The sequence below is a fragment of the Python bivittatus genome, unplaced genomic scaffold (genome assembly GCF_059951505.1).
Source record: "Python bivittatus isolate LINGU-HERP-01145 unplaced genomic scaffold, Pbiv_v1 ctg000850_np1212, whole genome shotgun sequence".
Taxonomy (NCBI): Eukaryota; Metazoa; Chordata; class Lepidosauria; order Squamata; family Pythonidae; genus Python; species Python bivittatus.
Genome location: NW_028277112.1, coordinates 66,687,205 through 66,710,007, shown reverse-complemented (window position 1 = coordinate 66,710,007; position 22,803 = coordinate 66,687,205). Strand labels below are relative to the sequence as shown.

Here is a 22,803-nt window from a genome sequence, read left to right as displayed (position 1 = left end):
GAAGACCTTGGTCCATGTAAGGAAGCAGTCCCCCATATCTTGGGAACGTACGCACCACACACCTCAACTTCTTTGCATATGTAGCCTGGAAAGGACTTCAAAGCAGCAGGTTCTGAAACTGCTCTGGTTGTCTCTCTGCTCCCGTGGGAACTATCGTTGGAGCACTGACTTTGGGGAGGATGACCTTCACCCTCAGCACACCTTGTATGAGGAGGCACCTCTGTATTGTAAACCCATCTGCCAGTTGCTTCTGTGGAGAAGATAGCAGAAGGATCTCATCTGCATTTCTCAATTGTACTAAAGATAAATGTGAAGAACCCAGCAGGCACCGTCTGCAGCACTCATCCGATCAGGTCTCACAGACAACTCTTCTTGAGTACTGGAAGGCTGCTTCTGTACCCAGAGACTGCTGAGAGTATAGAAGAAGTAGGGTGTCTTCATGGCATGCATTCTTGGCTGCTACCTGCTTTCCCAAGCAACCTAGAGCAATCCTCTGGAGTAATTTTTTCTAGAGGATTGAGACGGATGGTAGGGACTCAGTCCTCCTCTTTTAGGAGCGCCATGCTTTTGGAGGTTATAAAGCCCCCTTCCATTCTCCACAATAAGCATACCGACATTTGCCCAGCCAGACTTGTAGCGTAGTGCTACATGTCCCAGGAGACACTGCACCAAACTGGAAGAGGAAGGACGTAGGAGGGGAGCAGGGAAGGAGACCAAGTGGAAGACTCCAGAGATCAGTCAGAGCACAGTACTCTTTTCTAAAGGGGCGGTGGGGGGCTGGGCCCGACAGGCTTTCAAAGATTGTGCAGCACAAATTGTAGCTGTGGTTCATATATATAACAGCATTGAAAAACTGACGCTTCCACAGTTTCTTTAAATTTTGATCACAATAATCTATATCCTGTTAACAATCATTTAACTTAAGGAATTAAAAAAAACTTTGAAACAGCTTACTGGCTGTATTAAAGTATGTTTTTAAATCCTTACACTTAAATGATTGTTAAAGATTCACAAGTAATCTTGTTTAGGTTTTTGTACATTCAATACTTATTCTTCTAAAACAGTTAAGTTTCTTCTATTTGATTTTAATCCATTAATGAGGGACAAACTTTACTGGTTATAGTTGTAAACACAGGAATTGACATCCATGTTTGAAATTTGGTCTTTTTTCACAGTTGTCCATACTTAGCTAAACGTTGGGTTATAACCCTACAAACATGAAGATGTTGAAAGCAGAAAAGTTGCCCTCCAGGCATTGGTACTTTTGGGCTGGATCCTGGAGGTCACCTTGGATAAGCACAGGTGACACACGAACCGCCAAAGAGTGAGGTAAATTATCACAGCAACCAACTGCCAAGGACCAAGTGCCAGCCCCAGACCTGCCTCCCAAGGGACTGGCAGAGAGAGCAGCCCTGACCTCTCTTCCTTCTCCTGAGAGACTAGCCTGAAGAGGCCATAGCTAAAGATGAGGCAGGGACCTAAGCAGAGAGGACAAAAAGCCAGGGATCTTGTCTAAAAGACCTCCTCCTTTTGGGGAGGGAGATAAGGAAACAGGTCGTTAAGGAAACAAAGGGAAAAATGTCACCTGAACCAGACAAAGGAAGTTGAGCCTGAGCGCATGGAACCGCTCCCCCCCCATCCCATCAACAGCTACCACCCTTGTAAATTTAGAAGGCAAAAGTAGCTGCCAGTCTTGTGAATCCCCACAGCAAGGACTTTGGGGGATAAAGGGGGTCCTGAATCCCGCCCACTTTTTAAGTCATCTTTGGATCCAGACTTGGCGGCTTCCTTCCCTCTAGCTACTGCCTCGCAGCCTGGTTGAGAAGGATGTGGGTGAGTGTCGGTGAGTGTCTGTGCATGTGTGAGAAAGAGCAAATGTACATTGTAACCAGTGAAGTTTTGCTGTCACTTTAAATTCACCGAGTCTCCGTGTATTCCAAAGAACCTGTTCTGCCTCCGTGTTTGGTTGGAAGTGATTGTACGTGTCCCTAATTATTGCCTGGCTGTTGACCAGGACTGTGCGTCTTGTCTGCTCTAGCTGCCCTTATTTGGAAAACCCAGGTAGAAAGCAAGGGGGAGCTTACAAGATCCGCACGCCTCAACAGGCTGCGATGGGTGAGAGAGTGACCATAAGCCGAACCTGGGAGCGCCTGTAACACTCCACTCTTACTAGTAGTTCAACCCCAATATTCTTGCTGACTTTTACAACATTTTTACCCTTCGATCAGAGGCAGACCGATGAAGAAACAGAATGGAGTGAACCCATGAAATAACCAAAGCAACATGGTCAAAAGTAGCTTTCACTATTTATTGAACAACTTTAACACGTCAACAGCCAACTTCGGGTGAACGTTGCTTATGGGGAAGGCAAAAACCCCACAGGCCGAGCGTAACGGCACACTATGGGTAAAATTCCTCCCCAGCCCCGTCAACCGGCGACTGACTTTTGTCTGTAGCAAGGGGATAGTATGGCATCCTAGCGGTCTTTCTCTGCGGTGCTGCAAGATGTTCTTTGCCATGGGAGGAAGAGCTGGAATTCCTGAAAAAGAGAGGTCAGGCAATCGGTTTCTCTGCTCACAGCCCTGGCTTCAACCTGAACTGGTAGGAAGCCACGAGTGGACATTCCTCCCTTCCTGGGACAGTCCTCTGCTTCTGGCCCCCACCTGAACAAAGTGACTCAGGCCATGGCGAGACCCCTCCCTTCAGAGGAAACTCCTGGCCCTCTTCCCCTGCTTCCCCTCCATTAGCCTCCACCCTACACCTGAGGCACTGGTTGCCCAGCTTCCCTCACCAGTCCATCAGGTGGAAAGGCCTTCATACTCAGGGGGGTACCGTGGCCGCCTACAGCCTGCCACCAAGTGCCGGAGGGCAGCCACCAGCACGTCTGGAGCGTGGAGGGAGAAGGCTTTGTCCACCAAACCTTTGGTAAGATAGGCGACTTGCCTGACTGCAGGGTCCTGGTCCCCAAGCAACCTGTCCATATCTGCAAAGATAAACATTAGATCAGCGCTTCACAATGCATCCTGCATAACTCCCTCCCTCCCTCCCTCCCTCCCTCCCTCCCTCCCTCCCTCCCTTCCTTCCTTCCTTCCTTCCTTCCTTCCTTCCTTCCTTCCTTCCTTCCTTCCTTCTCTACACTTCTAACCCAAAGCTATTGCTCTTTTCACATTGCGCAGGCATTGCTTACAAGCAAGATAGATGGGAACCGTCCCTCCAATGAGGAGGCTGCCGTTCTGATGAAGCAGGTGACCTGTAGAGGAAAGGAGGGAGAAAAACAAACCATTGACCCTTTCAAAGCCGACTTCCCAACTGAATGCCGCCGTGACCCCAGAATTCCCTCTCCCTTTGATCCCGGAGGAAACAAGAAGCTCCGTTACCAATTAACATAGCAGCCATTCTCCTCACTGAAGCCTGCTTGCTCTTAAAGTAGGAAAGGCAGGTGAACACTTCCAGCTCCAGCTGCCCCTCTGACATGGGGAACCGGATCTAGGAGAAGAGGCAGAAAGACAGAGGTGGGAGATCCCCAAGTGGTCCATACGCCACCCCTGCCTCTCACCCCTAGAGGGGAATGGAAGCCAGAAACGGGCTCCTACCAGGTGCTTGGCGATCTGATGGAGCAGCTCCTGCAGGCTGTAAGTCCCCCTCGCCAGGAGGGTGCCCCCGAGGTGCCACCGGAGAGCTTCGGCCAGGTGCCGCAGGGTCTCCTTTGCTGCCTTCAAAAGAAGAGAAGAGAAAAAAGCTGATTCCGTTCTTCTCCTGTTTTCCTTGAGTCAGTCAGGTAGCCAAGCTGCAGCCCTCTTTGCCCAAGCGAGCCGGGCCCTCACCTCTGCCACCTTCTCCTCAACATCGTCCACGTGCATCAGCACTGCCAAGACGGTGTGGATGGTGGTTGTCCCCTCGAGATCTTTCCAGTGGTGCTGAAGAGGCCAGATCTGTTTCAGGGCTGCCCATCGGATAATTGCCGCCTCCTACAAAGGAAAAGGAAAAGGAAAAGGAAAAGGAAAAGGAAAAGGAAAAGGAAAAGGAAAAGGAAAAGGAAAAGGAAAAGGGTCTCCTGTAGCCTGGCAGTTAAGGTTTCCATTGACTTTCTCCTCCCCTCCCAAGGAAGGAGAAGCTGAGGACTCACGTGGTGGAAGAGCAAGCGGTACTGGGCAGCCAAGGAGGCATTCAGGGGTGTCCAGACATCCTCCACTGTCTGGAGGCCGAGCTGCTTGGCCGAGCCCAAGAACTCCAAGGTGATGGCAAGGCTGCAACTGCTGAGCCCACTCAGGACTGCCTGGCAGAGCTCCTCGGGGCTCATAATCTGCAGAGAAAATGGGAGATCTGAAAGACTTTCCCCAGGTGAAAGAGAGATGACCACCCTGCCCATTTCTGATCACCGCTGGGTATCTTAGCTAGCAATCTCTTCTTAACTGAGCAAGACCAAATTGAGGATGGAATGTGACAGCGGCAAGCCGTCACCATCCCAAGACTGACTAAAAGGAAGATATTCTACCTCCCCACCTCCTTGGGCAGCATCCAATGAATTGAAGAAGATTGGGGGAAAGATGACACTTTCAGCACCAGGGCCTCCTGGGACGGGTCTCCTCCTCAAATTGAGAGTCTTCCAGGTCTTCTCCACGGGGGCTTGGCTCTTGTAGTTAGTCAGCCGCTGAAAGAGAGCAGAGAAGTAGAAGCCCCATCAATGGCTGGACGGGGAAAGAGAAGGAGTCAGCTTCACTGGGGAGAAGGTGCCCAAAAGGTCCCCAGGGAAGATGCTTCCCCCTTGCTCTTTGAAGCAGCAGAAACATGGCTCTCCTTTAGCTGTAAGGAAAGCAAGAGAGATCACTTTTGCAGCTTGAACCCTCTCAATGGGACTTAAAGCCCCATTCAACCTTTAACGGGACTCCCGTTTTCTCCTATACATCACCCTTGTCAGGCCACTCCCTTTGCCTCCTTGGCTCAGCATCCTACACAATAAGGTGGGCATTTTCTTACCTCAGCAAAGAAGGCCACCGCTGCAGCTGAATACTCCTTTGCCTCTTCCTTCTCCAGGACAGAACCCAGATATCTCTGGAGGCTGCACGTGGCAGAGGAGGAGGTCTCTATGAGGTCCCTGCAATACACCAAGGCGCCTTTGAGAAAAAGCCATCAGACGGACAGGCCAAGCTGGGCTTGAAGAGCAGAAGAAAGGTTCTCTTTGGGGAGAAAAGAGGCCCTTTGCCCTCTGACTTACGTCACCAATAAAGCCACGCCCTGGAGGCAGCAGCTGGGGTGGCACAACACCTTTCTGAAGGTCTCCTCCAGGAGCAGGTGTGTCACCTTGGCCAGCAGCACCTGGATGATGTCAACTGTCTCCCTGCAGAGGAGAGAAGGGCAGAGTCACCAAGGCACAATCCCAAAGTCTAAGGGGCAAAAGAAATGCTTTGTGCTACGCCAATGGGGAAACTTCCATCAAAGGTTCTCTCCCTCCTTTCCCTGGAATGCCACAAGAAGAGCAAATAGGGGAAGGGGCTGTAAATGGACCTGTCAGACTAGGCTGAAGCTGCCATAACCTAAAGATGAAGCAGGCACCTAAGCAGAGAGGACAAAAGCCAGGAAACTTATCTCTGAGATCCCTTCAGGGAGGTAGATAAGAAGGAAGCAAGTCCTTAAGGAAAAAACAAAGGACCTGAACCAGAAAGAGGAAGTTGGCCCTGAGCACATGGAAGCCCTCACCCCAATCCCATCAACTTGTAAATCAACCCAGCAAGGACTTTTGCGGATAAAAGGGGTCCCAGAGCCCGCCCACTCTGAGTTACCTGAGTCATCTTTGGATCCAGACTTGGCGGCTTCCGTCCCTCTAGCTAGTGCCTGGCAGCCTAGTTGGGAAGTACCTCTAGCTAGTGCCTGGCAGCCTAGTTGGGAAGGACGTGGGTAAATTTGGATGAGGACATGTGTGTGTGTATGAGAAAGAGCAAATGTACCTTGCAACCAGTAAAGTTTTGCTGTTACTGTAAATTCACTGGGTCTCCGTGTATTACAAAGAACCTCTTGTGCCTCAGTGTTCGGTTGGGAGTGATTTGTGTGTATCCCTAATTATTTCCCGGCTGTTGACCAGGGCTGTGTGTCTGTCTGCTCCAGCCGCACCTATTGGGAAAACCCAGGTAGAAAGCAAGGGGGGCTGACAAGATCCGCGTGCCTCAACAGGCTGTGAGTGTGTGAGTGAGTAACCATAAGCCGAACCTGGGAGCAGTGTGTGTAACAGACCTATCTTCTTCCTCACAGCCGTTCACCACCAAATGGGATTTGCTGCATCTGGGTGAGTTTGTCCTGCCACCCACCCCAATGGAATTTGGAATCATCTCCAAGGCCACATATTTCGTTTTCTGTCCGCAATGCCTGGGGACAGACCTCATGACATAAGCAAGGCGCCTAAGCTAGGAGCTCTGCATGCTTGACAGCTTTTTTCCCTGGGGTCTATGCAATACCTGGCCTCTCAGAGGAGAGGTCTCTGGGGCCAGAGAGGCACTGCCATACCAGGAATGCTGTTTGGACATGCGAAGGGATAAGGAGGAGGAACTCAGAAGCCCAAGAAAGAGAAGGAGGTTTCTCCTTCCCAACGCCGCTGCTTACTCTAGAGGCCCATGGTCCCCTCCGTGGGTCGATGGATTCTGCGGTCTGGCACCTTTGATGATGATATCCATCAGGCAGAGCAGAACTTCAGGGAACCAAGCCTCCAGCACCACGGGGCACTCCTCGGACCGGACTATCCTCCCAATGAGACTGATCGCGCTGGCCTGAGGAGAAAAGGAGAGTCTGCCTCACCAATAGAGCTGCAAAGGAAAGTTGGCTGGAGGGAGTGGTTGAAATCTGTGTGTTCAAGAGGACCACCTCCTTGCGAGCTGGACCCTTACTGTAGCTGCAGGAAGAGGATGGCTGGACTGTTCCTCTCCTCCTGGAGGCAGCCAAGGGACCTCCTTCCCTTGGCCACAAGCAGGGACTGGATCGCATCTCCACTGCAGCACGGCGAGGTGACAAAGGCCAAGAGCAGCTCGCCACAGGTGCTGGAAAGAAAATCAGAAATTGGACCCTTCTGCCCATCCCAGTTCCACAGGGAGAAATACAGAAGGGTCAGCCTGATGTTGAAAGGGTTGGCCTAGAATTCGAGGGAGGAAGTATCTATACCCCTGCCTACTTCCATGGGAGCTCTAAGAGGCCATATGTGACCTGCTTGATGTTCTTCCGGGTCACGACATGTAGGGAGGATAGGACCTGTCTCATTTCACTAGAGGTAGTAGACGTGAGTGTGCAGCTTTTATCCAGAACCTCCTGCATATGCAAGAGAGAAAGAAGCAGGGCAGGGCAGGGCAGGGCAGGGCAGGGCAGTGCGCTGACGCGTTTCTCAGAGCTCTGGGGACTGCCCAAGCTGCATTTGATTAGCGGTGGGTCTAGAGGAGAGAAGACCACCAGAATACTCCCCTGGATAGGGGGAGTTCAGAAGATGAACCACAAGAGCCGTGGACGCTGTTCCTCCTGCCTTTCCTCACTTCCATCACGGGAAAGTCAGTGAGTAGAATAGCGAAGGCGGCTGGGAAACATCGTGCTTTACAAAGGCAGAGAGCCTCACGAATGAGAGACGTTAGCGCTGCAGTCCGGCCTCTTAGATCACTTTAGAAGAGGAAGGGGGGATTTTTTTTTTCTACTCTCCTCCTCTTTGGATTACTTCTTTTAAAAAATTTTTTGCTTTATTAATATGTAAGATCTATCTCTGGGCTACATGTTCAGATGCTGGTGAGTTACTCTTTTATTCTTTGTCATGGAATGTAATGGGTGGAAATTGAGAAATGGACTTTGCTACGTTATGGAAACTTTTTGTGGAATTTAAATAGAGGTTTCTACAAACTGTTAATGGCTTGCCTTTTTTATGGGATTATAATTTTTTTCTTTTTTCCCTTTTGCTTTTCCTTGCTTCTAAACTTATATTGGATTACGAATCTACTGTTGGATTTCTATAGCTGAGTGTTCCTTTTATTTTTTTCTGTTCATGTTGAACTTAAAAGCTTGAGAATTGAGAATTGTTTATATATTTTATTATCTATATTTGGGAACAATAAGAGACAGCTTTCTATAGCTGGGATTATAACTGCTGTGTTGTTAGAGAACTTGGAAGAAAGCTGTTGCTATAGGATTATAACTGTTGCCCTTCGAAGATATTGAATTTCGCACTGTCAACAATGGCTTCAAGAGGGAAGAAGGATAAGGAAAAGGAGAGAGAATCAACAGAACTTCTATAGAACCGGTTGAGGGGGTGGAGACATGAAAAAAGGATTAGATGCAATTGCTGCCTTAAGCCACCAGAGGGACCAAAGAGACACAAAAATGAATGAAAAAATGGACAACGTAAAGAAGGAATTGACTCAAGAATTGAGAAATGAGGTTCAGAAAGTGAAGGATGTGGTTGATCATTTGTCAACTGACCCCAAGAATACTCAAGGACAGGTACAGTTGTTAGAAATTAAGTCAGAAGGAGCCACTGATTGAAATTGATTGAAATTTGGATGCTATTGCATTAGCAGAAATGAGGGAGAAAGAATTTATGTTGAGATTGAGGTTAGTAACGGAAAATCCCGGGGAAGATGTAAGAAAATTCATCATTACCGCATTAGCACAATTTTTGGAGACGGAGGACCAAGATCTAGATTCTGAAATAGACAAAGTTTTTAGAGTCAATTCACGTTTTGCTAGAGAAAAAAGGTCCCAAGAGACATATTGATTCATTTTGTACGGAAGGTTACAAGAGAAGAAATTTTGAAAAAACACTATAAGGATGGACTGAGTATCACAGGCAAAAAGGTGACTTTTTTAAAAGAAATACCTTAAAGAATATTGAGAAAAAGAAAGGATTACTCCTCCTTCACAGATAAATTAAACTAACACGGTATTTCTTTCAGATGGGAGAGACTAGAAGGACTATCTTTTATCTATAAAGAGCAAAGATTTCGAATAAATTCTACTTTAAAGGCAGAAGCCTTTTGGAAAAATATAAGGCAGACTTTCGCGATACCCATCAAGAATTATAAGAAAAAGAAAAGACCACAAAAGATATCGAAACCAGTGCGGATTTAACAAAGCTTGGGGTTTCTGGAGTGGATTATAAAAGACTTTAATACAAATATACTTATGGATTACAAATATTTGACCTGGAATATAAATGGAGTTTAAATTGCCTATTCTTATTGATCAACACAGAAAATTACTTCATGATCCCATAACATTAGAGGAAATTTCAACTGCTTTTAAGTAAATGAATTGTTGAAAAGCACCTGGCTCAGATGGTTTATCAGCGGCCTATTATAAACATTTTGAGGAGGAGCTTTGTCTTCCTTTACAAATGACTATGAATTCAATTTTGGACACAGGTGTAATGCCAGAAACATGGAAAGAAGCCCATATTACCTTGATTCCAAAAGACCAAGAGGATCTGACCTTGACAAAGAATTATAGACCAATATCTCTATCGAACAATGACTATAAGATATTCACAACAATTCTTGCGGAAAGAATGAAGAATATTCTTCTAACGTTTATCCACCAGGATCAAGCAGGATTTTTACCAAAAAGACAAATCAGAGATAACATTCGAAACGTTCTGGATACATTAGAATACCTGAAACAACACTATGAAAAACAAGCAGCCTTGATATTTTTGGATGCTGAAAAAGCCTTTGATAATTTAAATTGGCCTTCTACGTTTAAAGTTTCGGATTTTATGAAATTTGCGGAAAACTTTGTTAAATGGATTAAATCAATATACATACCACAAACCACAAACATAATTCTTAATGGAGATTTTACTAAAGCATGTAAAATTCAAAAAGGTACGAGACAAGGATGTGCCTTGTCTCCTTTATTATTTATATTGGTTTTAGAAGTATTACTTAGAGATATTAGACAAGATGACAACATTTGGGGAATAAGAGTTAAAAGAGAAGAATATAAGTTAAGAGCTTCTATTGAAGACCTAGTCATTACCTTAGAAAACCCATTGGATGGGATTGAATCGTTAATGCAAAAATTGAGAGACTTTGGGTCGCTAGCAGGGTTCAAAGTAAACATAGCAAAAACAACGGTTTCAACTAAAAATATGGATGTTTACCAACAGAAGAAACTGAATGAACTAACTGCATTTGCGATAGAGAAAAAAATAAAACCTCTGGGAGTATATTTGACATTGAGGAATGCTGCTTTATTTCAGAATAATTATCTTCTACTTTGGACAGATATTAAAAAAGACATAGATCGGTGGGAAAAGCTACAATTATCGCTATTAGGAAGAATATTGGTGATGAAAATGAATATTTTGCCATGAATTTTATATCTTTTCCAGATATTGAGTTCAAAAGCACCCTTTAAACAATGCCAACGTGACATCTCTAAGTTTATATATTGTTGTTTAGTCGTTAAGTCGTGTCCGACTCTTCGTGACCCCATGAACCATATTGCGCCAGGCCTTCCTGTCCTTCACTGCCTCCCTGAGTTTGCTCAGTTTCATGCTCATTGCTTCAGTGATGCTATCTAACCATCTCATCCTCTGCCGTCCTCTTCTCCTTTTGCCTTCAATCTTTCCCAGCATCAGGGTCTTCTCCAAAGAGATCTCTCTTCGCAAAGTTTATATATGCAAGGGAAAAAACGAAGAATACAATATAAAGATTTACACGATGTGAAAGAAAGAGGTGGTTTGGGTCTTCCCGATTTGAAATTGTACTGTGTAGCTTGCTGTTTAGTATGGCTTAAAGAACGGATCACCTTGACAAATGAAAAATTATTAAACTTGGAAGGTCACAATTTGAGATTTGGATGGTATGGATATTTGTGGTATGATAAAGTTAAAGTTACGTGGACTTTAAAAATCACTATATTAGAAGATCTCTATGAAAGGTTTGGACTAAAGGTAGACCACTTTTATGCCCTAAGATGCCGCTGTGGACCTCTATACAAGAAGCCTTCTATAGAACTGAAACAAGAGATAAAAATAAAGGGATGAGATACCAAGATTTATTAGAAAAAAGAACAAGGAGAATATAAAATTAAATCAAAAGAACAATTGGTTTTAGAAAGATATACCTTTCAATGGCTTTCTATTATGCAATACAAAGAAAAATTTAAACTTGATCAAAAAGAATTTAGATTTGAACAGAATACATCAGAATTTGAAATCCAATTATGTGAAACAGATGAACATTTCATAGCAAAATGAATAATTTGCTATGAATTATTGTTGAGAGAAGAAATGGTGGAAGAACAAGTCAAGGAATGCATGATTAAATGGGCAAAAAATATTGGTCATAATATACATGTGCAGCAATGGGAAAATATGTGGTCTAAAGGATTAAAATTTACTTTATGTTATAACTCGAAAGAAAACTTCTATAAAATGATGTATCGATGGTACATGACACCCCAAAGATTATCAAAGACGTATGGGACAATTTCCAACGTTTCTTGGAAATGTATCCAACAAGAGAGATCGTTTTACCATATGTGGTGGACATGTAAAATTGCAAAGAAATGTTGGACTCAAATACAAACCTTGATGCAGAGCATACTACAATTTAAACCAGAACCCTTCCTGTTGGGGATAATGGACTTTCAAATAGGAAAACATCTTATTAGAATTACTCAATACATGATTACCGCAGCAAGACTTCTTTACGCACAATTTTGGAAAACCCAGACACTACCAACAATACAAGAATGGTTGTTAAAACTGATGGATATGGCCGAAAAGGATAAACTGACTTGCTTATTAAAAGAAAACTCACATAACTATTACCTAAGAGAATGGAAACCATTGAAGGACTACTTGCAAAAGGCAGGTGTGGTTAAGCTTACATGCGGATTTGAAAATTAGATTATAAACGTAATGGGATATATTTAGACAAAGAATTATTCCTATTTCATGTATTACAAGCTAGCATTTATGATAGCCTTATCATTTCTAGGACAAGAGATAGATTGGAAGATATCTATTTTTCATATCTTTTCTCTTTTTACTTTATCTCACTTTTTCTTTTCCTTTTGTATTTCAAATTTTCCTTTTAATTTCTAACTTTTAAATATGTATCTTTAAAATCTCAATAAAATATTATAAAAAAAGAAGAGGCGGAAAGAAAGAGGAAATGGAATGGGATGGTGAAAGGACAATTCTTCCAGGGGAGGGCTGAATTGGAGGCTGCAGCAATAGGTCCTTCTCTGGGGAAGTCTTCAGTTTAAGCCTGGGTGTCGAGCCTTACCTGACGTTCCCGCAAAGAGGTTGCCGTATTGCGGGACCAGGTTTTAGCAGAACCTTTTCCGCTGGACCTGCTGTTGAGCGGAGAGATAGAGGATGATTAGACCTAGATTAGGGGTCAGTTTGAGGAAAGGGAGTTATCTGAAATTACGGTTCTGGAGGAGGTCAGAGAAGTAGAGCTAGGACAGAACCGTGCAGGATCCAACCAAGGGCCCCTCTGTCTCTGGAGAGCTCTCTCCGCCATCAACTGGTCAGGTGACATTTTGTCTCACACCCACAGCACACCAGCTTCCCCAGAGCTCCTTCACTCTACTGTCAGAAGACAGAAGAGAAGCGTTTCTATCCACAATAGCCACCACCTTGCAAGGTTTCTACCAGGCGCTGTTTTAAATTAGTGAGCGGAAAAGACCTAATGTCTTTCCGCTGTGAGTCCTGGGCAAGGGGTGACAGTTCCTCAATGATTGTACAGCCAAAAGTAGGCACCTCTCCGAAATGAGACTCGGGTCCCAGGCCTCCTCCTTCAGGGCGCTGAGGTCACCGGTGTGGTCTCTGCCGCCTTTGGTGGAATCCTGTGAATCACAATGACTCCTCTGTGGACACAAAGGGAAAGGAGACTCCGAATTTCTATGTCCGTGGAACCTGGGGACTCTGGAATAAAGGACTATCGAAGGCAGGGCGCCTGACTGGAATAGGGCTTCTGTTGCTTGATGCATCCCCTGAGTTAAAGGAACCCCCACCCCTACCCCACCCATCCCCGGGAAAAGTAGGCTTTCCACTCTTTCCCTCTTAATGCCCTGCCTGGAAGCAGCAGGGTGGCGGAGAGGATGAAGCTGAAAAATGAAAGGCGTGGGTAAGGGGCCACATCCATTTAGGCTGCCAGTCAGCGGCAAAGGGCCCTTCCCAGCTGCCCACGACTTACCGAACGAATGGAGACCTCCTCCATCATGTGGAGCCCCTGCCTCTGGAGCTCCGTTTCCTGAGAACTGGGGAGAGATTAAAAGGCCCAAAACTCAAAACTTGGCATGGGTCCTCTTACAAGAGTGGCCACACTCATGCTCTAGGAAGTGTGTCAGCTGGCAGGGCAAGGGCCTTGACCTGAGTTTCCTCCCTTTTATCAGCAGCAGGGTGGAGAAGGAAAGGAGGTGAATCTCCCTAAGAAGATGAATCACAGGCTTAGGACTCTCCACAATCAGCCAAGCAGTAGCCCTTGCAACTGGCTGGGCTGGAGGATTGGATGAAGGGATTTTGTTTTCCTTCTCCCACCTCTCCCTTTTCCTTTTGTGCTGTGTCATTTTACCTTGTCGGAAGCTTGCTTACTTTACTGTGCTTTAAGCATGCGCTCCATGCTCATGTTCATCATCTGGTCCCCCTTTGGCCCCAAATGGCCCCCCCAACCCATTGATTAAGGAGAACAGAGAGAAGCTCCCTGTCCCGGGGGCTGACCATGCATCCAAGAGAAATCTATCCCTCCTCTGTGTGGACGTTACCCATGCCCTTTTTAATTTGAGACGTTACTACAGCCATCTTTCTGGGGCTGCAGAATCCCTCAGATGAGAGCAGATACCTTGCCCACCTGGCGTCTTTTTTCCCCTGCAAGCCCCTTGTGGACAGGAAGAGTTCTGGGGGGCAGGGGCTCCTGCAGACCCTTGCAGCCTGTCAATGGCGCCCCGCCATGCCCAGGGTTTGGGAGAGGCCTTCGTGCCTGGCAGGCGGAACAGGAAGGTCTCCCAGCCTGGTGCTGAGAAAGGCAGGCGCTTTGTAGGCAGTCTTGAGACCTCGTTCCCTCATCAACCGGGCAAAGGCCCCAAACAACCTCCTTCGGAAGCTAAACAAGGATGGTGGCTCTCCCAGGGCCAGCAGTGGCAACCCTTGGTAGCCTTTGGCCTCTGCCTTTCATGTGGGAGAGTGTCTGATTTTGAGCAACACAAAAGCACAATCACGTGGCACAAAGCACAGAGAGGGGCCAGAGCTCCCGACTTGTTTTTCTCCTGGGCCTCTTGGGCACTTTGACTCTCCTTTCCCCTTCGGGCCACCTCAACCTGGCATCTCCTGCCCACCAATTAGCAGGCCCAAGTCCTGTCCCCTCAGAGAATTTCCCTTCTTTCTGCCAGCCTGGGGCACATGGGTCCAAAAGTGGCATCAGAGTTGGGGGGGATGCACAAGAGGGGTGGGGCACCCTCTCCAGTGTCTTTCAAAGCCACCTCCCCTCTGGCCTCCATGTGAGGACTGTGGCAAACTGAGGCATTTCCGAGGGAGCAGAGATGGGGCTACAGGGCAGACCAGTTGCCTGGTAATGAATCTGGACCAGAGGGGCCTCTCTGGAGAAGGAGAGACCACGCAATGGAGCAGAGCCTTTAAGGACACTGGGTTCGAGCAAAACCTCTGAGCAGCAGCGTGAAGTCCTGTCCTGAGCCGTGTTTTGCACCTCCCTTCACTCTTGTATTGCTACACCTGACCAAAGTATTGGACTGTCCTTGGATCCCATTTTCCTGGGTCCCTTTTTTTACGAACTCCTATTCCGGTCTGCCTCCCTGCCTTGCTCCACTGCTTGGAAAAGGGCAGTAGCAAGCTGAGAAATGCAGGTCTTGGCAATGAAAAAGCAGGGGTGTGAAGTGAGAGAGAGCCTGGAGGCCCCCAAAGGCCAGGGACTGTAAAGAGAGAGATCCCTTCACTACTTCTGAATCTTGCTGCCGAGATAGGACAGATTGATTGATAACATGGTCTTCGGTCCCAAATCTGAGAGATGGTCTGCAGGCTATAACAACAAAGAAACCTGCAAAGAGCCCCCAGGATCATTAGCAGCAGCCCCCTCTCCCCTCTGCTCACTGTCATGTCTTAGCCGTTCAGCGATCAAAGACGCGCGGCTCTCCTTTTGTCCGGTCAGATTGCTGTTATCCCTGTCTGACTGAGCTTCTCACTTTGACTCAGATTATCACCTCCCTTCATCGGACTTCACATCCAGTGCCAGCACACGCCTCCAGCCCAGTATTTCCAGCTATTTCCCCCCTCTGCTGTAACCTTGCAACAATTGCTGCTTCTTTGGCTATTCCTCCTCCTTTCCACTGTACGAAACACCATCCTATCGAACAGCTATTCAGTTTTGGCTGACTTACAAAACACTAATCTAAAGAGGTAAAAATGGCATGGGAAGTAGATAAGGGGCGAATGGTTTCCAGATTATCCGCTCTGGAAGAAACAGCCCTTGAAGACGACGCCTTTTGAGAGGTGACAATTTTTGAGAATTAAAAAAAAAAATTGTCAAAAATGGCTCAGTCCTGGCATCTGACGGCAACAAGGTTACCTTCTGTCTTCAGGAAAGCTTCCCTAATGTAATGGACGGGGCAAGTTCTATCCCACATCACAGACCTGCGCAGCCATTCAGAAATCCGAGTCAAGTTAGCAACGAAATCAGCAAAATCTACGTCTCTGTCTCTATCTCTCATCTATCTCTCTATCATCTCTCTATCATCTCTATCTACCATAGTAGCTTGCTTACTCGGCCTTAAACTTTATTTACATACTTTACTCACATACTGCAGGGGACTTTACCATTCCCTGATGATTTCCTACTGGCTGGAGCGCCGCTCAGGAAGCCCTCGGCCCCTCAACTCTCCGTGGCTGCCTGTGGTCCGGAGGATAGAAAAAAGATGACACAAATGCTGTGATGTCACCACACAAAGCTTGTCCTTTTGTTCGAGGATTCCCAAGGTCTGACACAAGTATGGAAGCCATCGGATTGACAGTGTGACATCATGACGTCACTTTCTTCCCTTGCCCCTCTCCCCCAGAGATGCCGAGGCAAACAATAGTTAGGCAGGCAGTCCTCAATAGCAGATTAAAGAGGTATCAAGAAGATCTTGTTGACTCCAACTAAAGGATAAACACATCTATCTTCAAAATGTCCCATTTCTTTACAGGGTCTCATTTTGCTATGTAATGTTTCATAGTCTGCACTAGAAAGGCCCCTGAAACTGTGATGAATGGTGCCCCCACGACCCCAATTCACGGTTGCGTGGCCTAGCAATGAGCCGCATATCTGACCAGCACACGAATTCTCACCCGGTGCAGCTAACGTCTTCCTGGTTTTCCTTTCTGGGACTGCACATAGTCTCTTAACACTGGGCAACCCAAACCACGACAATCTTTCTGCTCTAACCGAAAATCTATAGCAACTTTCCGGCCTGTTATCTAAAGAATGTAATTACTCCTTCTTTATGTGGGCGTGGGATTATACCTGGTGCTACCCCTTTTATCCCCTCGAAAAACAACGACTAGTTTTCTTGTGAAATGAGACAAAATTAACGCTCACTGACATGAAGTGGTTTTTCTTCAGGAGCAGCAGTTACATTAGCTACAATTAAGCGGCATATTTAATGTATTAAGCAAATTAGAAAATTAGGCCATGATTAGCCTCTGAGCTGAACAGCTCAGACACGTGCTTCCCCCTTGAGAGCACATGAGGGAGGAAACGGAAGTGACCTCACAGAGTCTCCGCCTCCTTCCATGTGTCCGTCCACGAATACAGGAGCTGTGAGTCTTTGGGCTGCATTATCCTAAAAACCCCTTCTCAGTCGAAAACACTTCCTGTAACATTTCAATTAAACTAAACCACCCAGAGTCCCATCTTGACTCGGAGGTTCTCGAAGCCATCTCTCGGTAGAGGCTTGGCGAGAATGTCTGCAGTCATCTCTTTCGTATGGCAATAAGTCAAGTCCACAAGTCCATCCTGGGTGGCCTCACGCGCGAAGTGACATTTCACTCCAATGTGCTTCGTTCTTGCATAGAATTTCTCACTCTGTGACAACTTGAAGCAACTCTGGTTGTCTTCCATGAGGCAAACGGGTTTCTTGCGCACTAAACCAAAGTCTTTTGTCAGTTGGTCGGGCCAGGCCGTTTCTCAGCAAGCTTCTGCAGCTGCAATGTCTTCTGACCCTGTGGAAGACGGGGCTACACAATTTTGTTTATAACTGCCCCAAGAAATGGGACCATTTGTAAACATAAAGACATAACCACCTGTGGATTTATAGTCTTCTGCATCCCCTGCCCGGTCAGTGTCCGTGTAACCGATTAGTTCTGGATCGCTGTAACTGGCAATTTTAATCTACAGTTTGCAGTACCTCTTAGATATCTGACAACTCTCTGAACAGCTGTCCGGTCACGTTGAGTGGGAGCATTTACTTTTCTGCTCAGAATCCCCACTGCATCCGCTATGTCTGGCCTACAGGTTGTGGCTAGGTACAAAACATTCCCTATTACTGACCTGTATTTGTTGTTGTCAGGTAAAAGTTCGGATTCCTCTTGACTCTCCAGAAAATCAGTAGCCATAGGTGTGGCAACCGGGTGCGCTTCTTGCATCTGCAGACTCTCAATTAATTCAGGGACCTTTTGTTTTTGGCTTACCATCTTCTTCTCTTTCTATCTGAATTCCTAGATAATAATGCCCTTTTCCTAGTTCTTTGACTTCCACATCTTTGCTTGGATTTGGGAGTAGTTTCTGTCATTTCCAGTCTCAATTATGAGGTCATCAGCAAATCCCAGAATGTAAGAAAATTGTCCATTACTGCATTTGGTGGATAAACAGTTGTCTGCGTGGCCTTGTTTGTATCCTAACTGTGTTAGCATGGTGTGTAGTTTTTCATTCCACGTCCTAGAGGATTGTTTCAGTCCATAAAGCCCCTTCTGAAGTCTGTATACTAAATGAGATTCATTTGGTTTGATGAAAACCCCTTTGGGTTGTTTCATATAAATCTCCTCTGAGATCTCGCCATGTAAGAATGCAGTTTTGATGTCTATGTGTCCCACTTGCAGTTGCTTTGAAGCTGCTCTGCTTAAAAGCGTTCCGATAGAGGTATATCTGACCACTGGGGCAAAAGTGGCATCACAGTCTTCTCCATACTGTGGACTGAACCCCTGTGCTACAAGCCTCGCTTTGTAGCACTGTACTTTCCCTTCTGCACCTCATTTAACCTGAAAGACCCACTTACTTCCAATAGCCTGCTTTCCGGGAGGTAGCTGGGTAAGAGTCCACGTCTTGTTCTGGGGCAGTGCACTGATTTCCTCCTGCGCAGCATCCTTCCAGACACATGCTTCGGTGGCTGGCATCTTTTCCACCGCTTCCCAGTTGGGAGGCTCTAGGGGTTGCACCAACCCTGCAAGGTAGGACAGTCGTGGTGGTGGGACACCTTTGTTGGATCCCCATGAGCGTCTGACCTGTGGTCCATCAGCTTCCTCATCAGCTTCCAATGCAGGGATCTCCACATCAGGCAGTTCCTCTTCATTTCTGGTGCTGCTGCTGGGAGTCTGGTCCTCTGCGTCTTCTTCCTCTTCAGGCTCTGTAGATGGTGTTATGGCAATAGAAGGCAGATCCGGACAATCACACGTTTCTGGTGGAAAGTACATGAGATCTGGTGTTTCCTTTTCGGGGTGCTCAGAAAAATCGATGACACTTCCTCTTTTGTCAACTTGGCTTTGTTCACCTTATCAAATAACCTACGTGTCTTGAGCTGGGCTGTCCTCTTTCAAGATCCATAACTCTGTAGCCTTTCCCTACAGTGGCAGAGCCCACGAGAATGCCTTTTTGTGCTATGGAGTCCAACTTGTGCCTCTTTTCTTTGGGAATATAGCCACAGGCAAGCCTCCCAAACACACGAACGTGCGACAGACTGGGAATCCTCCCATGCCAAAGCTCAAAAGGTGTGCGTGTAGCTCCTTTGGTTGGCAATCTGTTCTGGAGACACACCGCAGTTGCGGCTGCATCTCCCCGCACGGGCTGGGGTAGAGATGCGTCTTTTAACATGCATCTTGTCATCTCTATTATGGATCTGAATTTTCTTTCTGCAACTGAGTTTTACTGTGCTGTGTATGGAACACTTTTCACATGTTTAATTCCTTCCTCTTCAAGGAGGTTTCCATCTCACCTAAACAGTACTCACCCCCATTGTCTGTTATGAGAACCAAGGGTTTTCTCTGGAATTTGTTCTTTACCATGGCAAGGTACTTTCTGAACATCTCTTGTGTTGGATTCTTTTCCTTGAGAAAATACACAACATAATATCTTGAAAAGTCATCCAGAAATATTAGAATGTACTTATTTCCTCACACTGAGCGAACATTCAGTGGACCACACGCATCACTATAAACTATATCAAGCACTCTGGTCCTTCTCTGTCGCGTACATGATGAAAAAGAAGGTTTAACACTTTTCTCTGTCATGCAACTTACACGTTTTGTTGTTGGTAAAGTGTTTAGTGCTACCTTTATTCTTCTTGCAAGCTCCTTGTGCTGCAAATCCATTACAGCATTGACATCTCTCCGTCCAAGTCTCCTGTGCCAAAGTCGTGGATCCGTCTCATCCTTCTGGCTTGAGCGCGCCACCTTAGCTGATTGGGGTTCCCAAAGATTCATCTCATATACCTCACCTATTCGGCTTGCTTCAGCATCCAGTCTCCCACCTTTAGACATCTGGCACACATCATTTTCGAATAATTTATGGAAACCTTTTCTGGGTAGAGTGGAGACACGAAGCATATTGCAGTTCAGTTCTGGAGCATACAAAACCCTCTGTATGGGATTCCCTTTTATCTCACAACCTATTTTGCATTTCAGGACTTCTGACCCTTCTGCATGTGCATTCATGATTTTTCCACCTGCAATTTGAATACTGCTACCTTGTGATGGGCCAATACTTTTAACGTCCTCAAAGAAGTCCTTGTCATGACTGAAATGACTAGAGGCTCCAGAATCTATCATCCATTTCTTTGACTTGGTGTCATAATTGTGGACAGTTAAACTCTTTTCTTGTAACAGAAAACTTCCCTCACTTTTCCCTTTCCTTTCATTTGGTCGCTTAAATGCAAGGGAGTGCACTAGATCCTAGTGATCCCAGGAAATAACAAACTTTCTGTTCGTCCTGCATGGGGTATTCTGTGAGTTCTAGTTTTTCAAGAATTGTCAAGAACTGAGTCACTCAATGACTGTTACAATCTGCTTTGGATATGAGTTTCAAGTTAAGTAAGTCTCTTATCCAGGCACGGTGAGAGCGTTTCCTTGCAAATCCATATGACAATTCCAAATTCTCAAGGATTTGAGCTGCAGTATTCCCCTTCTTAACGTGGATCATCTGCACATCTGAAATACTGTTCAGAATTATAGCCACTGCTAACATTCTCCTTTTCCCATGCCTTGATTGAATCTTTAGCATCTTCAGTAGTGCCAGTAGGCCTTTCATTTTCGATACACTCCAGAATTTCTTTAAGATCAAATGAGACCTCTAGGCGCTTTTTCCATTGGATAAAATGTTTCTCTGTGAGTTTGGGTAGCTTGAGGCTTCCCTCATCAGTGTGATTCTGATTGGCCATCTCAGGAATCAAAATTGTGCAAAAATTTAAAACTAAGTTTAAATCTCCAATCAAAAATCAAAAACCCTTTTCTGCCCAGCTACTGTTCTGCAAAAGAAAAATGGGGTGTGTGTGTGAATTTCTTTCACAATGGAGACAATGGGGGTCACCACGTGCTCAGCAGGAAAAAGAAATGTCCGCTTTGAATCTTGCTTGTCTCTTAAGAAAATCCAGCGACATCCACGAAAATATTTCAAATTTCGTCGTGTCCCGGCCCAGAACTCTTTGTGGGCATGGGATTATGCCTGGAGCGACCCCTTTGATCCCCTCGAAAAACAACGATCACAGTTTTCTTGTGAAACAAGACAAAATTAACATTGTCTTGTTAATTTTTAACATTAACAAATTAAAATTAACAAAATTAACAAGACAAAATTAACATTTACTCACATGAAGTGGTTTTTCTTCAGGAACAGCAGTTACATTAGCTACAATTAAGCGGCATATTTAATGTATTAAGCAAATTAGAAAATTAGGCCATGATTAGCCTCTGAGCTGAAGAGCTCAGACACGTGCTTCCCCCTTGAGAACACAATGAGGGAGGAAACGGAAACGGAAGTGACCTCACAGAGTCTCCGCCTCCTTCCATGTGTCCGTCTCCGAATACAGGATTCTGCTTTTCTGGAGCCAGAGGCGGGCAGGGAACCGCCGGCCATGATCCTGCCGGCCACAAGCGGCCTCTGGAGGGGCTTGTCGTGGCTTCCCTCTCCCCTCGTTCACGCCTGTCAGAGTTGATGGGGGCGGCATCTCTCCGAAGGGGGTGCAGCATTAATCAGGGAAGCTTTGCTAATGGTGGGCGTTCTGGCCCCGGTCATTCCTCCTGCCTTTGGGACCCTGCGGCTGCCTCCGCTGGCAACACTGCAGGAGAGTGAGTAGCGGCAAAGATCAGGGAATCCCTCGCCCTCTGGAATGGTGGTGCCCACCCAGCACACAAGGCTGGACGTACTCCTTTTTTCTGCAAAAGTGAACCCTTATTAGCTAGAGATGCAATTTTCCTGAAGAATCCGTCTGAACGTGTACCTCCATTATCATAAATGAAAGCATCAAAATCAGAAATTCTTTATGGTGCCATCATAGTCCAAAAATATGAATATTTTGCTTGGGTGAACCCTAGACTCTGGTTACTAGGCAGTATGCAATTTTTGTCAATCACTCAATCACTCAATCATCCAATCATATTGGATCAATCATGTAATCAAGTACATCTGGAGCTGCAGCTTTTCTGGAAAAGTGAATGAAAATCACTTCTGAAAGGTGTCAGCTTCTAATTGTATGCTTTCAGTTGCATTGTGTCCTGGCAATTTCAGGGCATCTCAGATGGCAATGATCGTTTTGATCCATTTCATTCTGGCTTCTGGTCAGGGTTTTGGGATGCTGACTGCCCAGATTGCTTTGATCAGTGAGGTATGCCTGGGAATAGACAGAATAGAGCTTTCGTTCCCTCTGATGGATGCTGAATCCTCCTCTCAACCATTGGAGCCAGAGCAGGCTCTGGTAGTGTCTCCAGTCCGGTTTAGAGGTGAGGATTCAGAGGGTGGCATTCAGATACTGGAGAGGGATAGCTGCTCCACCTCAGCGCCATCAGCTCACGGATGGTTGCTGCCAGGTGACATTCTGGTCCTGCCCTCCTTCCTCACGTCTAGTATCATAACCAAACGGCAACAAGAAAGTTCATGGACCATCCCTAAATTTTAGTTTTGGTATATTTAGGAACTACAGTGTTCTCAAATCACTATAGGTGCTTAAATGTCTTATGAGTAAATGTCACCAGCAGTAACTAAAAACAACAAAGTCTCTCTCTTTCTTCGTATGTAAAGTGGCAGGTCTCTTGTCAGAGGGCATATTCAAAATTTTCCCTGAGTAGCTAATAAGCAATGAAGAGGAGGGAGTTAAATATATTACTGCCGATTTGCAAAGACTCATTTTAACCCAAACTTCCATGTGCTACAAAGGAGACAAGAATTTTTCGCCAAGGGAGGAGCGACTGACTCTGCAAACTCTATCTCCTTTTGTAAATGCTGTATCCCAGCAGCAGAAATCCGGGTGACCACAGAAGATTAGAAAGAGCGCCATCCCGTAGCTGCATGGATTTTGCAATTTATATCTCAAGAACTGACTTTCGTTACCATTCATTACAATTCCTATCATTCCAAGGAA

The 22,803-nt window shown here is 45.9% G+C and overlaps 1 protein-coding gene across 8 annotated transcripts; it reads right to left on the bottom strand.

Moving 5' to 3' along the window:
• Nucleotides 1-2,461: 2,461 nt before the first annotated feature.
• On the bottom strand, nt 2,462-21,146 carry LOC148213879 (uncharacterized). Of its 8 annotated transcripts, none has more exons than XM_088130259.1 (17): nt 21,037-21,145; nt 15,781-15,872; nt 13,170-13,233; nt 12,734-12,840; nt 12,255-12,324; nt 6,876-7,025; nt 6,595-6,758; nt 5,216-5,338; nt 4,978-5,095; nt 4,496-4,651; nt 4,127-4,303; nt 3,825-3,968; nt 3,594-3,713; nt 3,378-3,486; nt 3,188-3,250; nt 2,792-2,983; nt 2,462-2,539 (listed from the first exon to the last, which is right to left on the bottom strand). In XM_088130259.1, the coding sequence occupies exons 3-16, from the start codon at nt 13,194-13,196 to the stop codon at nt 2,799-2,801; spliced, it is 1,713 nt and encodes a 570-aa protein (XP_087986385.1). In that variant the 5' UTR covers nt 13,197-13,233; nt 15,781-15,872; nt 21,037-21,145; the 3' UTR covers nt 2,462-2,539; nt 2,792-2,798. The 8 variants fall into 8 exon arrangements, with proteins under 8 accessions (XP_087986385.1, XP_087986382.1, XP_087986384.1 ...); XM_088130256.1 differs by lacking the exon at nt 21,037-21,145 and adding an exon at nt 16,560-18,191; XM_088130258.1 differs by lacking the exon at nt 21,037-21,145 and adding an exon at nt 16,564-18,191.
• Nucleotides 21,147-22,803: the final 1,657 nt, after the last annotated feature.

What these genes read in the sequence shown, in the direction of transcription:
- LOC148213879 (XM_088130255.1), bottom strand. Translation starts at nt 13,002, where the DNA reads ATGGGTGGGGTAGGGGTGGGGGTTCCTTTAACTCAGGGGATGCATCAA. An exon ending in TTGAGGAGAAGGTGGCAGAG is followed by an intron (nt 3,714 to 3,824) that starts GTGAGGGCCCGG and finishes CTTCTTTTGAAG; the next exon opens with GCAGCAAAGGAGACCCTGCG. An exon ending in ATCAGATCGCCAAGCACCTG is followed by an intron (nt 3,487 to 3,593) that starts GTAGGAGCCCGT and finishes CTCTTCTCCTAG; the next exon opens with ATCCGGTTCCCCATGTCAGA.